This window comes from Pseudoliparis swirei, chromosome 7 (assembly GCF_029220125.1).
Source record: "Pseudoliparis swirei isolate HS2019 ecotype Mariana Trench chromosome 7, NWPU_hadal_v1, whole genome shotgun sequence".
In the NCBI taxonomy this organism is placed as follows: domain Eukaryota; kingdom Metazoa; phylum Chordata; class Actinopteri; order Perciformes; family Liparidae; genus Pseudoliparis; species Pseudoliparis swirei.
In genome coordinates this window covers 25,717,715-25,733,391 of record NC_079394.1, presented here as the reverse complement: position 1 = coordinate 25,733,391, position 15,677 = coordinate 25,717,715, and the positions used below count along the sequence as shown (strand labels likewise).

Genomic DNA, 15,677 nt, shown 5'->3' with positions numbered 1-15,677 from the left:
AGGAAAACCAATCAATCATATCTCTGCACATGAGCAGAATAACTCCCACTGGTCGAAGTCTTAATGACCCCGGAAGGGCGGGGGGGGGGCTCGAGTCGGATACAATTAACATGTGCAGGACTCAGACTGTGCACCAGGGCAGCGACTACAAAGTGTAAACGATTTAAAACAAAGTCTGTTATAAAGTCAAATAATTCCTTTATTACAAAGTCAGCATGTTGATGTTCCAAAGAAGGCAGAAAGGGCAAACAACTGAATAGATGTGTAGACAGAAATACAGCAAGTCTCTCATGAGGGATTCAGGTACATGCTACATAACTGCCTGAGGGGGGAGGGGGAGGTGGATTGAAGATAAACAGGAATGGCTCAAAAAGATATAAAACCCACCTCTGCGTACTTTTACGAGGGGAGAGGACACAGAAGCAAACTGGTATCAAGAGAATAAAATCATGGAACTGTCTTCCAGGTCAAAAAGGACAGTTACTTCTCCTTAGTCATCGTAGGGAACAGGACACCTGGTCTCTCCTCACCGAGCGGATAGGAGGGAGGAAGCGACTAGTGTAAGCTTTTTATTATTGTGACGCGTGTCAAGCCGGAGGGCTTCCCCCCAGTCAGAGGTCGTGAGGAGGGAGCGTCTTCAAGACCGGGATGCTTCAGGGTCACCGAGCAGCAGACTCAAGGTCATTTCACAAAACGTTGAACGATACCGTAATGTGCCAGTCTAGTCAATTAAGTGGTCGTGTTCTGCCTTTTCTTCAATCAGGCAGATTTTCTTTACCACATATATATAAATATATAACTATATATTCATTTGAAGAAAATGTCGCCGAGCCAGAAGGCTACGACTGTTCGTTTCATAACGCGGGAAAACCAGAAAATCACAGCCAGAAGGACAAATATCAACATCCCTCCGTCTGTGACCCGCTCATCCTGTATCTCAGTTCCTCTGAGAAGAGCAGAAGGCACATCTGAGCGTACAGGTTGTGTGATGAGGCCTTTTCAAACACACGTCATCATTTAGCCTACGGGGGGGGGGGGCATCAAGACGGATCAACGAGATTCCTCGGAATCACATTAATTATTCACCTTTCTCATATTTTAGTTTTTTCAAGCCAAAGCCAAATAAGAAAAAGTTGTCTTCGTGGTCCTGACAGATGGCGTGAACGAGATCAGCCGACATATCGTCGCGGTGCCTCTTGACAAGCTAGCCGCTGATTTTTAAGACAAAACATTTTACAGATAATCCAATAGGTTGACTTAAAGGTTTATTTAACTCAACTTGGATCATCTGTTCAACCCCTCAAAAGAGTTTGTTTCTAACTTTCACCGCAACAATATATTGCTCCAATGTTTGCTCAAGACTCAAATGACACACGTCTTCATCACGGCACAAAACGTCATTCATTCATGAGTTCCTTATGAAGATGGGACGTCATCAAAAGAGAATTCTGAAAACGTGATTGAATAAATAATCAGGCACTGAACAAGAGTCCCTTCTTGTAACCGCTCAGAAATACAGATCAGAGATGAGCGGTGCAGTGGATACGTCTGATGACATATTATAAACTAAAGGATGAGGAGGGTGAAGGGAGGGAGGGATTCAGACCCTAATACTGACGCACTGATGGATGACATCCCACTACCGTGTACACGCTATGAACACTTGATTCAATTATTGCACATTCAGCAGCAGTGCAGGTTTTATGAGAGGGAACTCCGTTAGCGGATGCCGACGCCCTCCCGGTAGCGAGCTGGCGTCCTTTTGAAATGGCTGAAATGTTAACGGCCCGAACGCCAGTAAATACAACTTTACGTCAAAGTTTCGCAGCTCAAAAACTTCAGCCGAACACCGACTTTAAGACTTTTTTTTCGGAATCACATCAGAAATGGGAAGACATATAAAAAGCCTTTATATAAAATGATTCACTTCATTGACAGACACAAACATCAGGAGCGTCATCTGAACTGATTTCCTTTGTGAAACCTACAGGTGGACACATGAACCTCGTTGAGCGCGGACGTTCACTCTTGACCTCTGAAACTTAAACTGGAGCTTTCAACCACATCGTTAAACATTTTTTGTTTCTAATGCCGCCGTCTGAAGACGATCGCGAGGCAGTTAAAAGCTCCCCAAATAAATTAAAAACGAAGCTAGTAAGCGGAGCTTCGGTCAAGAGGCGTGTCAGAACAGGATGATCTATACGCTCCGTAGTGTTGACGCCGGTTCAGTCGGCTCCGATCTCTCAACTGCTTAAAAAACAGAAATCTGGGACTCCACAGCAAAAAAAGGTCTCCGGGAGAAAGTTACACAAAACAAAGAATCATATAGTTTAAAACGCAGGTTGAAAATCAGAGAGCAGAAGGACAAGTGAGGTATAAAATAATGGAACTCTTTGTTTAAATAAATTAAATTAGTCTCAGGATGGTTAAAAGGAAAGAAAACGATAAAATTAAATGACTGATAAAACACGCGACGCCTCGGACAATCAGCTAATAAAAATTCTCTCCCAGAAAATAATTCCGTTAACTGATTTTTCTCCTTTTTTTGCAAAGATGAAAATATAGTTGTTTTTTTCCAAAGCTCTTTTGCAAATTTCCATTAAAAAAAAAATTTATAGTACCAACGAGTCTTCTTTCAAATATATCTACAGCTGTACAATAGTGAATCCACAAAGAAAAGAAAGAAGAAGAAAAAAAGAAAAATTAACATTATTTTACATAAAAAAAGCCTCTTTACAGATATGGGTTAAAAAGGGTCATATTAAACAATATAAAAAGATAGAAAGACAGCGGTCGCTAATGAGAGTCTTGGAGGTTCGTCTTCTCTTCGATGGCCTGTTTCACGATTTCAGCCAACTTCAAGCGGTCGACTTTATCAGAGAAGGCTCGGCCTGCAATGAAACATTTGGTGGTTATGGACATAAATAAACAACGTACAGCTACAGATAAATGGAGGAAATGATTCATGCTTTACCTGGAAACAAAGATAAAGACTGTTTTGCTTCACCTAATCACACAAAATTATCATTCGTTTTTTTAACGTTTTCTGATATATATTTACATACACAGTGACTCAGTTCAAAATATAATATTACACTAATCTGCCAATTATTTAAATGAATCATTTGGCCTATAAAATGTCAAAAAAACGGATGTTTAATTTGTTATATCGTAAAACAAAGAAAAGCCGCAGATCGTTGCCTAAACAATAAATCCAATTGTCGCCGATGACCCATCGGCCAGCGGCCGTTTGGTATATTTATTTCTCCGTATGGACAACAAGCAGCTTTTTTGGCAGCCAGATTACAGCTAAATAAATACATTGTGAGGGGGAAAGGAAAACACTGATGCGCTTATGTCAGATTCATTAAAAGAAATATGAATAAAACAACCGTTACGCTCTGACAAACATCTGCTTTGCTTCTAATTGTTAAATTGCGAACAAAGACTGCCGGATACAGACGAGACGCCGCGGCACTGACCGTCCCAGCTGAGCCCCTGCAGGCCGTCTCTCAGCTGCTTACAGTCTCGGTTGAACCTCCAGGCTTCGTACGTCACCTCGTTCAGCTTCTCGTCCTCGTTTTCTCCTGCAAACTCAAAACGCTTGAGAAGCTTCCCTCTTTCGCGCAGAGCTTTTGAACATTGGCAAGTGAACAACTCGCATCACGTATGTTTATACTGCTGATATTAGAGGCTGGCCAATACATCGATATCGGGATGTGAGACTCGACGTCGTCATAGATTTCGGACTTCTTCATGTGATATAAACGGGGTCTTTTCCTGGTTTTAAGTGCTGCATTACGATAAAGGGATGTCATCTACCACTGTTGGAGGCTTTTAATAATTTGCCTTACCCACTTATTTATTATGTTCTCATGACTGATGATAATTTATCAACAACTTAAATGTGTAACTATTCTGGGTTACCCTACTATATTATCACAGTATTGATATTGAGATATAATTAACTATTACAAGATTTAATTTGCTGAACTCCATAATGCCCGGTCGTAATTATTATTGCTTGATTACAAGTTAATGTTAAAACGTTGGTGAGTTTTTGTGTTTTTGGTGTCTTGCAAAGCTAAAATGAAGTTTTGTTCTCATCTCCAGATTATGAAATGCTTCTTAGTCGACTGAGATGTCGACATGGCGTCTGTGGGGTGATGCTTTGTATTAAAAGCGGTGCACAAAGGAGGCATTCAGCGTAGCGCTAGTTTTAACATTAACATTTCGACATTAGAGAGCGTTTACTGACCGGCTTGCGGTAGTATACACTGTGCGATGACGTCTCGTAGTTTTTCCAACGCGACGTTGGAGTCTTCCCCTCCGTTCTCCGGGTCATGAATGAAGAAACTGTCGCTGGGCTTGGGGCTGCAACGAGGACCGAACAACACGTCTCAACCTCTGGATTCAGAGCAACGCAGTCGCTACAGGAAGGCTCTCCTCGCTACCGTGTCTTACGAGTGCGATCTATCTCAACTTCAAAACACAGACAGAAACTACATTGCATTTCTAGACATTTTAAAAGACAAGAAAAGCAACCGTACCCGAGTAGTTTCCGCTTCCTGAGGATTGGGTTGTTCACAGAGTTTAAAGGCTTCAGGCTGACGTTCAGATCCTGGATCCTCATGTTGGCCAGCTGCTCCGCATGGGCCTGCTGGATACCAGCGACTACGGCCTGGAAGGGGAGAGGACGCGAGGCAGTAAGGAAAGGAAGAGGAGGACCCCGGTACTCCGACTAGCGTTCAACAGTGGCCTCAGCCGGTCAGATCATTCACTGCCCCTTTAACTTCCCCCTCACCTTGTCCATCATCATCTGGGCGGACGGCAGCACGTTGTCGAGGGCCTCGGTGCAGTTGAGCCAAGGGTGAGCCAGGACTCCCTCGATGGTCAGCCTCTCCTCTGGCTTCACCTTCAGCAGCCTGCAGGGGGCACCGGAGGACGGGAGGCAGAGCCCGGCATCAGGCAGAAAAAGGCGTAAAAGACGAACGCAGTAAGGAAACGGTTTGTTCCGGGACGCCGGCCAGACGAGATAACGCGAGACAAAAGAAAATGACTCACTTGCGTACGATGTCCTTGGCCATCTCAGAGATCTGGCTCCACTCATCTTCGGGGAAGTCGAAGCTGCCCGTCATAATCTTCTTCCTCATGTCCTTGGGGATGGTGCGACTGTGGTGCTTGGAGTAGAACGGAGGGTAGCCGCACAGCATCACGTAGATGATCACGCCGAGAGACCACAAGTCACAGCTCTGCAGAGCGAGCGAGAAGAGAAAAGAAACATTGAAGGCGTAGCTTCCCCTCCAGGTCTGAGCCCACATCCACCTACTGCGGAATTTAGAAACAACGCCCACTTTCGGGGAACAGAAGCCTCGACCTAGTCCGGAAAGTAACGATACTGCGTGGTGCACCGAATTTGATAAATTTACTCTTTATCAGACCACAAATGAAACAATAAATTAATAAAAAAGTCCAACCGGTTTGGGGTCTCACCTTGTTATAGGTATAAGGAGTAGGTGAAGTAGGTATAATTCCAGACTTTTCTTTTTGGTGTCTTCTTTGAGCCTCAAGTACCTGAACAAAAATAATGAAAATAAAGGACACGGACATCGTGGAGATGTGCTGCAGCTTTCTTCACGGCTGCATTTCCATCCACTCTTTACCTGAGGTGCTACGTAGTAGGGAGTGAACTGAGGGGTCATCAAGTCTCCTTGATCAATTTTGGCAAAGCCAAAGTCACACAACTTCACAGGTGCATCCTGTGGGAAACAGCAGAATCACGCAGGGCGAGCGGTGAGCATGGAGCGAGCACAGGAACAGATTTCTGTCTGTGGCTTCGTTTGACAATTAGTTTATTTTTTAGATTAATACAGTCAGGCTCCAGGGAGATCACTGAAGGGTGGATTTTCGGAGTTTAGGATTGTAAATGCAAGTTGGATATGCAAAAAGCCTGCACACTAGCCGCCACACAAAGTCAGAATGATGTCCTCATTACAGGCTCTCGAAAAGTAAAGCTGCAGCCTTACAGTCGAGCGACGCTTATTCTCCTTTGTCAGTTGTGGTAGATTTTAAGTATTTATGTCTGCAACTTCAGCTACTTACCAGAGAGTTATCCTTAAAGAGCAGGTTCTCTGGCTTCAGGTCACGATGTGCAATATTTAGGGAGTGACAGTGTTCCAAGGCTTGACTGATCTACAGGGGGAAGAGACATCAGACTGAGACACCACTCTGCCCGCCTGTGTGTGTGTGTGTGTGTGTGTGTGTGTGTGTGAAAGCAGGGGGGCTACAGACACTAGTGGACAAAGACGGACCGACGGACCAACTAACCGGGATTGAATATAAATTTAATTCAGAGGAGCGAATAACAATGAAACAAACCATGTGTCGACTTCACTCACCTGTTTCGTGACCTGACTCGCCATCTTCTCAGTAAAGTGCCTGTGCTGACTGATTCTGTGGAACAGCTCGCCACCCTCCATCATTTCCATGACAATCAGGAGCCGCGCTCTGTGAGAAGCAAGCGAGGCGGTGTGGATGTGTCCGGGGGGGGAAGAGCAAAAGAGAAGATATGAATTGACAAACATTTGTATTTATTGAATGAGAAATGCCAAACCCACGGCGCTCTTTACCTCGGGCTGGACTCATGCGGGAACTGGACACTGTTGGCATAAACCTCCAGGATTTGCACTATATTCGGGTGGTTGGCACACATCATATGGAGACGCACCTGAATGGAAGAGAATCAAACTGTTAATTCACTTAAATAATAATAATAGTTTCTTTCTTTCAATCATTTTATTTTAAGTTTTTACAAGTTACACCAGACAATCAAAAACAACTACGAATAAATAAAAATTACATAACAACCAACTATACGAACAATCAGACAAGGAAGGGAAAAAAATAAAAAAAAATAAATAAAATAAAAACAGAAATGAGGGGCCCCCTGAATTAAAAAAGCACTATATAGTGCAGAGACACAAATCACCTTTATTCTCTACAGCTGAGGCCAATTAGGCCTCTTCCCAGAAGCTGTTCCCTGAGCCACTCCCCCACACACCTCCACAGCATCATCACGCCCCAACCACCAGTTTACCACCACAGTGATACGTGTGGTTAAACTACAGCCAAGATGACACAGACTGAAAAGCTTGTGAACTGGCATCGTTTCACAAGCGGTCAACCAACGTGATTGGCCAATACAGCTCCGATTCCAAGAGATTGCCTCCAGATTGCAGAATCAGTTTAAATAGAACACCACAAAAAGATAACAAATTATTCAGCAACAAACAGGGAGGCTAGACTTGCAATGATGCAAGTTATTCTAAAAATTATGCAGAGTCAGAATAAGAAAAAGAGCTGTTTGCGAGACAGACGGATACTTTAAAAACCAAACATGGAAACTGAATCAGTGTGCGAACACAAGAAAATGAAATCGAATGCATCGAGGTAAACAAAAAACAAAACAAAGATGCTAAAAGTGTGTGAAGAATAAATTGTTGAACATTGCAGTCGTCTGTGTGTATTTGCCTATCAGTGACAGTGTTCAGTGTGAAGCGCGTCTGCGCTGCTTGTTTTGACTGCACGTCTCACAGCTTCGAGCTGCTCGGTCAAAACACACGTCTGCTCACGAGACGGGAGACGCCGCCAGATAGCGTTCGCCACAGAAGGACAATGTTACCAACAAAGACGCCCCCGCAGACGGACAAAAGGGAGGCGTGAGAGACACGTCGGAGGAAAGAAAAACAGGAGTTAATGGAGACTGATAACAGGCAGACGGAACAAAGCATCTGGAAACAGCCACAGACAACAGGCATGAATCAAAACCGCCACAGTGACTCACCTCATTCCTGGCCTTGGGGCGATCGATGAGGATCTTCAGGGCCAGGCGCTCCTGAGACGACTTCTTCACGCAAACTCTTCACAGGGAGAAATGAATGGGGTCAAAGACATTAGGGTCATTTCTGGAGGCAGGCAGGATTTATTTCTTTTTTTCTGGCATTTCTGTTACCCAAAAGTCACGAGAGAATACACAGCCAGCCAGGCGTTTTGCACATCAACAAACAAACATCGTCACCATCGAAGCAAGTCGTTGTTATCAATGGAGCCCGAAAACCCACAAAATGTGTCTTCCGACAGTCTTGTGTAAATTATGATTCAGTTCCTTTCAGGTCCCCGTTGAAGAGATTGTATTTTTACCACCAGTGATATTAGCTTTTGACGGTTATATAGGCGTTCGTGATATACGTCAGTCGCTGGTGATTACCAAAATACATTTGAGGTGATTCAGAAACGCTTGTATCCCAGAGAGTGCTTTCCAAATGTCCCGCTTACTCTGCATCCTGGTCACGCGGTTAGACGACTACAGTTTGTGGTGCTTGTTTAAGGCCGTTTAGCTTTATTAGCTTATGACTCTTATGTTGCTACCGGTGTTAGAGTCGAGGGACTATGAGCTGTGAAGTTAAATGTGGCCCGATAAATACACAGAGACAAGAAAGCAGCCGACCAGATGGAGTCAACGGTGTTTTGTCAACATCACACTTTGTTATGGGACACATGAACCTCGTCTGCATCTTTTGTAATGAGAGTTAAACCACTTTAAAACAGCAACCTCTGGCCCTTCAACTCAGATTACACAATTAAAGCATTACTCAGGGTTCTTACACATTTTGACCAATGGATTTCCAGGACTTTAAACCAAATTTCCATGACCAAACTGAAATCTCAGTATAAACATGAAAACTGTAGAAAAGTTTGCATATTGAGAGCTATCGCTGGCTTATATTTTGAGCGTCTTTCTTTAAAAATATATATTAATTATTTCAAACTCGACGAAAATGAACATGTGATTTTAACAAATTTCCATTACTTTTCCAAAACTTTTATGATTGAAGTTTTTTCCATGACTTTTCCAGGCCTGGAAATGACCATTTTAAAATTCCATGACTTTTCCAGGTTTTCCATGACCGTACGAACCCTGATTACTGTGAGAAACGGTGCGCTTCGGCCAAAGTTCACTGGAAAGCAATACCAACCTAATGAATAACAGAGTTAGGTGGGGGAGATGTGACTGTTGTGAGATAAAAAGGAGGGGAGGAGGAGAAATAAAAATAAGATTAGCATGAGCCTAAAGTCTCCATGAGTGACAGTGAAATACAGAGTCATAACAACAAGAGACGAGCAAGAGTTGCCCAAAAGGAAACATGAATCATAGAGTTCAAGAATGTGTTTACACGGAGGACTGATTAGTCAAACTACACATGCTAGGAAGAACAGATACAGACTCGTGATAGCTTTAAAGTGCGGGAGGAATCGGTGACACAGATTGAGATCTAACCATCTACCTGGAATCAGCGGGGCAGTCAGAGCGTGAACGGTATTAAAAAACTGTTTTGAGCAGCCGCTGCAATGTTTTGAATTTACTGAATAAATATAAAGCGCAAAACTGAAGTTAGCATCACGAAAAGACTTCATATCGCTGCCTGAGGCGGCGAGGGGCAGAGGTCAAGGTCTGCAAACGGAATGTTTAAAAAAAGGTGAAAAATAACATCCGGCGTTGTCGGCTGACGTCTGAGCAAATAAGATACTGCAAACACAAGACGTGGCGCAGCAAACAAGAGGGACGTCTCTGGCATTTGCTGACTCGCAACAGACGAAAGATCACGACCTCAGCCTGAGCTTTAGATCCAGCACACCAGTTAAAGTTCTTCAGGGGTCAAATGGGTAAGAGGCATCGCCGCATACTGCCGGGCTGCATCGTTGGTCCCTCGCGCTCCTACAAGAATCCACCGTTTGATTCAAGTGGAAATAGACACAAATACGGCAGCTTGAACAGGTCCAAGAAGCCCAGGACGCGACATGATCATATCTGAGCCAAGTGAGCCCCCACCGACGACAACAACAACAACAACAACAGCACCGGTGCCAAACATCTCCATATTAAGCCTCGAGTTACGATGATGTCACACTGTCACACACACAGAAATGTTGGCAGGGAGAAAGCTATATTCCATACGTCTACTGTCTGGTACCACTGACTCAGCGTTTTTTTAATTTGAAGTATTAAATCTACATAGAATTCAGAAGTACAACATGTTCAGTGGCGGATGGGGAAATAAAAAAGTGAATTTCAGAGCCTGGTTACTAACTAGTCCAAGCATCTGGCCTTTTCATATCCTCAATAGGTGTTAATGTATCAAGAATAAAAAGTCAAACTGTTGAATTGTGCCGCGATCGGACACGCTGCAATAAAACCTCATGAGAAGAAAACATGTAGGACAGGTTTTGTTTCGTTTTAGCAGCCGTCACAAAGTTCGGCTCAGTTAACAAACATTCGACATTTGCTCCGATGTAATACTCGAGTCCGAGTGTGGCTTCAACCGCAGCAGCATTCACAACTGGGGGTTCGTCCTGCACTGCAGCGGCTGGGCCTGACATCAAGATGGATCTCTCTCTCTCTCATTACTCCTTTTGTGGGGTTGGCACAGTATTTTCAGATCTTAACAAAACTAGAAAGCAATCTCGATTGACGGGGCCTCTGCTCTCAAACACGGCAAGTCAGACTTCCTTTGGTTCCCGGTTCTGTCGGTGCAACGCTGGTCTGGCAGCAGAAGCTTTGACGTCAATCTGACCGTCACTCACCTGACAGGTCCACTGATCCCGGCGCCCAACTTCTGTGTCCAGTTAATGTTGTACTCGTCCAGAATAGAGGTCTCCTGTCAGGAAGAGAAACCAAACCAAAATAAAACTAGAACGGGCACTCGGTAGAGCGCATACCTTCGCATATCACAAGATTGGGTATTGAATTATGAACATGTTGGCATTAGTTGCATGCCAATTGGATACAAATTGACCGTGCTATAGTAAAAATAAGATGTTGACCTTTTCATAACCTTGACCGTTGACCCGATCGATCCCACAATCTAATCAAATGGTCCCCGGATAATAACCAATCAACCCACCAAATTTCATGCGATTCGGTTTAATACTTTTCGACTTATGCGAATAACACGCACGCACGCAAATACACGGCAATCAAAACATTACCTTCCGCATTTTCAATGCGAAGGTAAAAAGTGTACTTAATCAGATATTTGGAAAGAAATAAGAAATTGACTTGTGCGCAGTTCAAAGAACCCCTCTGCAGCTCCACTCTCAGAAATGGCTGAGCTAAAGAAAGCCCCCCCCCCCAAATAAAATAATAATATGCTTTACAAAATAGGTAATAATTAGTATTGTGCCCTTACATAGAAGAGGTCACTGGTGCTTTGAATTAACTCAAAACCACATGGTTGTTTTTGGGGCACTTGCTTAAAAAGTCCCACAGAAGAGATCGCGTGACCACACATACGGTAGGGTGGAGAAATCAAACGCTCCTGGCTGGAAAGGAACTAGTGGGTTCAAAGTAACATTTTATTAATGTTCACACATTTGGATTACATAAGGACATATCCTGTCTCGGCCGGCGCAGGAGCTCCGCTCTGATCTGAACTCATCCGCCGCTCATGGCTCTCTGGCACCCCGCCGCGTTCTTCCGGCCCCCCCCGGCCGCCACCGCACCCTCCTCCTCTTTCCCTAAACAGAGGCTCGGTCCAGCAGCCATTCTGGTTCTCTCCTGTTCGACCGGCAGCACGCGACCCGAAACCAGCTCAAGGAATCAAACGCGCATGCTTCAATACTAATGGTGTGAGCGATGACACACCAGGATGTAGATGGGTCCCAAAGCCTTGACATTTTATTAATATTAGTCAACTTGCCTAAGTTTAAACTTCCGTTTAAAACGTTTCCTCGACAGGTCTTGGCAGCTAACGTAAGAGCTCTTAGTACAAACGATCGCCACGTTGACGTTCATAATGATGATCTGTGTGGGGCTTTTGAGGGAGGCCTGAAGGGACGGGGTGTCAGTGTTGTTGACTTTCTAGATGGCTTCTCTCAATGGAAAAGAGTCGGCAGCACTGGGCTGGACTAGTCAGGTCCAGTGTATTCCAATCTCAACAGGTATGTTTTTACTTTCTCAGTCAGCACAGTGCGTCACGCAGTCCAGGCACGAGCCCACTGCCACCCACTCCTGAGAGAAAAGAAAAAAAATTATCTGAAGGACTATTCCCAATTAGCGCCGGTAACTAGAGGATTAACTGAAACCCAAGAATTTTCATGATAAAAAAGAAATAACGAGTTAGAGTCTACAGTCAGATTAATTATTCCCCATTGCGTTAGCTCTACATTTTGCAACAGCAGCTTTATTCATATCACCCGTCTAGTTTCACGCTGCTGATCATTCTTAATGTAGATAGCTTGACTATTAGAAACACATGTGCAAGTAGGTTAAATTGTGTTTATACATACGAGAATAGAGTTCTTAGTTTGCATTGTGTCAAACTAAGGATCAAGATATTATTAAATTAGAATTATCTGACAATACAAAGGTCTGCCAACAGGCACCATGTGTCCTCCTCCCCTGTCCTATCTGGACCGTGTGAACGCAGACTGATAATAATCGGGATGCATGATGATGACGTAACATAGTGACTCGGGGCATCTCAACTGCACAGGGGGTATGTACCATAAATGTAACATCTGTAAAAGTTCTGACGGCCAACATTGGCGGTTCTGGATAATGAGTCTAACAAAGCTTGGCTACCAATTAAATCATTTGGTTAGAGTGACACCAGACAGTTTGGTTCAGTCCAAAGTTATCCAACGAATCCACGAATCCTTCATCATGATAACTTCCCAAGTGTGTTCAGTTCTCAGTGCCATGCCCTCAGTCAACCCAGCATTGGGTACATCCTGACCCAACGATGAAAGCAGGGGGCCAGGGACCCTCGGGATCACATTTGACTGCTTTCATAAATCCCCGAGCAGTGACACATTAACACTCCGAGCAGGTCCTGGAACAAATCCCAGAGCCAGGGTGTGTACGGAAATATAATGACCATGACCATGTTAGTTGGAGCCAAGCTCCATAGTGGTGTTTGACACAGAAGTAAAACTTTCTATAAACACACTTTTCGTGACTGATATTTCCATTTGTGAGCCGCACACATGTCGTGTGTCACTGAGATGCAGGTGTACTTGTTAGTGCAGCCTTCATTAGAATCAACATACCAGCATTTCAGATCGTAGAGACAGAAGTCAGACTTCCCACACACCACAAAATAAACTAACAAACATTAATGCCTACTCTCAAAGATTAACATCAACAGCATGTTCAACATCAATTCAATTATCGTATTCACTTCAAACTGTATTAAATCAAGACCAAAGTAGATTTCTACGACACATGGAACCCACTGCATTGTCTACGTGCATGAAGCCTCACTCAATTACTTTGAGAAGATTACCTTGATAAACTTGTCTGCGTTGTTATCCTCCGACATGGTGCAGATGGAGTCCGTCTCGCCAGGCAGCCGAAAGACACAACGCGGGGTTTCCTCTGACCTTCACACAGTTTCGGTCTCGCAGCCCCGGGCCGGACCCAGGCTCGTTGATAGTCCTACTTGTGGCCGAACAAGGCCATGGGGGCGAAAGGATCTTCGGCCGCCGATCAACCGGCGCAGACCTCCGTTCACTCGGTGACCTGACGTCCACCAGCCGGTCCGATGTAACGTGAGCTCGGGCCAGCAGGGCTCACAACCTCGGGCTCCGACTTTCAGTAGTCCTGAACTCAGTGTGGTGACCATGTAGTACCAGACTCCGAGCGAGGTGAAGAGAAAAAGCCGGGGACGAGTCCCGTCTGGACTAGGCCAGCACTTTTGGAGGCGCGGTGTATTTTTAGCCGGCGCAGTGAGAGCAGTGCTCTGCCAGAGCTGCGAAGACGCCGGTGACTAACTGAGTAACTAGTGCGCCTCCATCCTGGGACCGGGTGGGGGGTGGGGTGGCAGACGATTACACAAGGCAGCCGTGAAAGGTTGCGCAGACCGAAGACACGACCTGAAGATACGGTCCTGGACTTGGCGCAGGGTCGGTGTGACACGACGAGCAGACCGTGTTCCCAGAAGCACAGCAGCCTGTTATGTCGTCAAGCCGGAGCCTGCCAACGGGCCAGCGAGTTAGCTTAGCCGGCTAGCTCGTCTCCCAGCTCGACTCGAAGCCGCGGACGGTAACATGCTTCCGTCAGGTGGAGGTGATGGATGTCAGCGCTCCTACGGGACGACAGCGCAGTCTCAGAGGTGGGGAGGGTTAATGGAGGGTGTTTTCAGAGGTAACCAAGGAGATTCACACATCTCTGCACTGTTTAGCTAATCCCACAGTTGATTGTCAACGGGGAATACCGTCGGTTGTATATAAAAAGGGGAATACACAATGTTGGCTACCGTGTTGAACGCCTGATTAAAAAACAATCGAAATGTTTTATAAAGTGAGACACCATGTGGATTAGTGTTGTTTTCTTCAATAATATGTGTATTTTGTATATGTATTAAGCGTGTAGTTGTCGGTGCATTTTTTTAATCTTGCTGTTTAAAATGTGTATAAAATAGTTTTTGTATTGGACAGACCCTGGTGGGTCCTTTATAAGACCCCATGTTTTTTTTATTTAAATAAACTTTATTAACGGTTTTCTTTTTACACAAGCAAAAGGTAAACTTGAAATACAGTATAAACCCCAAACCAGCCGAGTATTTTATGAATCAATTAAAGTATAATAATAAAAAGAATAAAAGATTGCGGTTCTTGCCTGTACGTTCAAAGCAGATGAACAGTTGAAAAAGGATGAAGTATGAAGTTGTCGGGACAAATCTTTTTTTATGAATGAACAACAATCCCTTCATCAGTAAGACAGGCAGCAAATAAGTACATGAAAAGGTCACTTAATACAATGATTGAATGTCTCATCATGCCACTCATTGCACAATATTAAGTGGTTTGTCGTTTCTATATCACTTTAATAATATCCAATTTCAAATAAATGAGAAGAAATGAATTGCAGGGGTTCACTTTGAATTGCACTTCACTGAGGGGCGGGCTATTAAATAGCCAAGGCTGGTTTGAATGCAACTGTTTTTTAATGGTGGTTTGAGTGAATTCAATAATAATTGAATTTCTAGGAAATTAATGTGATGTGAAGCACTCTAAAATGTTCACTGAAGTTAAGACCATTGAAACCGGGGAAGTATAGAACTAAAGGAAGAGGTCTGCCTCCAAGAAGATGCTTCACCAACATTTGGAGTGCAGTTGGAATTGCTTTTAAAACAATGGAACATTATCTTTATTATTTTATCACTGTCAATTGATATTTAAAACATGTTCTCTAAACAGAGTGCATTTCCTGTGTTATCTAACATGTTCATAAAACACCAGATATATCCATTCCTCACATTGTATGGGTTTCTTTCCTGTGCACAACACATCTGTTGTTCCAGAAAGGTGTCATGGTGGCAAGTTGTAATTAAAAAGTAACTCCCAATACAAACGTACTTTCTGATGAAATAGTGAGAGTTTGGCAGGAAATCAAATACAATAGCACCCATTCCTTAAAGATCTCTCTGAAAACAACGACCACCCAAAACAGTCATGAGACCAGAGTTTATTCCAGCCAATTGATATATAATATAATTTATATATTTTAAATAATCAATTATCTTTTTCCAAAAAATTCATGACATATAATATTTGTTAATTGTATACACAGATGCATAACTGTCAATTTAATAAGCATTACCTGGTAGCTGGCTATG

At 43.8% G+C, this 15,677-nt stretch overlaps 1 protein-coding gene across 3 annotated transcripts; it reads right to left on the bottom strand.

Moving 5' to 3' along the window:
* Positions 1-182: 182 nt before the first annotated feature.
* Positions 183-15,251, bottom strand: mapkapk5 (MAPK activated protein kinase 5). 3 transcript variants are annotated; one of them, XM_056418236.1, is made up of 14 exons: positions 13,344-15,243; positions 10,642-10,715; positions 7,844-7,919; positions 6,630-6,727; positions 6,399-6,507; positions 6,103-6,192; positions 5,664-5,759; positions 5,494-5,574; positions 5,065-5,252; positions 4,805-4,925; positions 4,551-4,681; positions 4,259-4,374; positions 3,483-3,587; positions 183-2,891 (listed from the first exon to the last, which is right to left on the bottom strand). In XM_056418236.1, exons 1-14 carry the CDS (start codon positions 13,377-13,379, stop codon positions 2,797-2,799), a joined length of 1,416 nt encoding a protein of 471 aa, XP_056274211.1. In that variant the 5' UTR covers positions 13,380-15,243; the 3' UTR covers positions 183-2,796. The 3 variants fall into 3 exon arrangements, with proteins under 3 accessions (XP_056274211.1, XP_056274212.1, XP_056274213.1); XM_056418237.1 differs by lacking the exon at positions 3,483-3,587 and having other exon boundaries at positions 13,344-15,251; XM_056418238.1 differs by lacking the exon at positions 10,642-10,715 and having other exon boundaries at positions 13,344-15,238.
* Between the last annotated feature and the right edge of the window lie 426 nt (positions 15,252-15,677).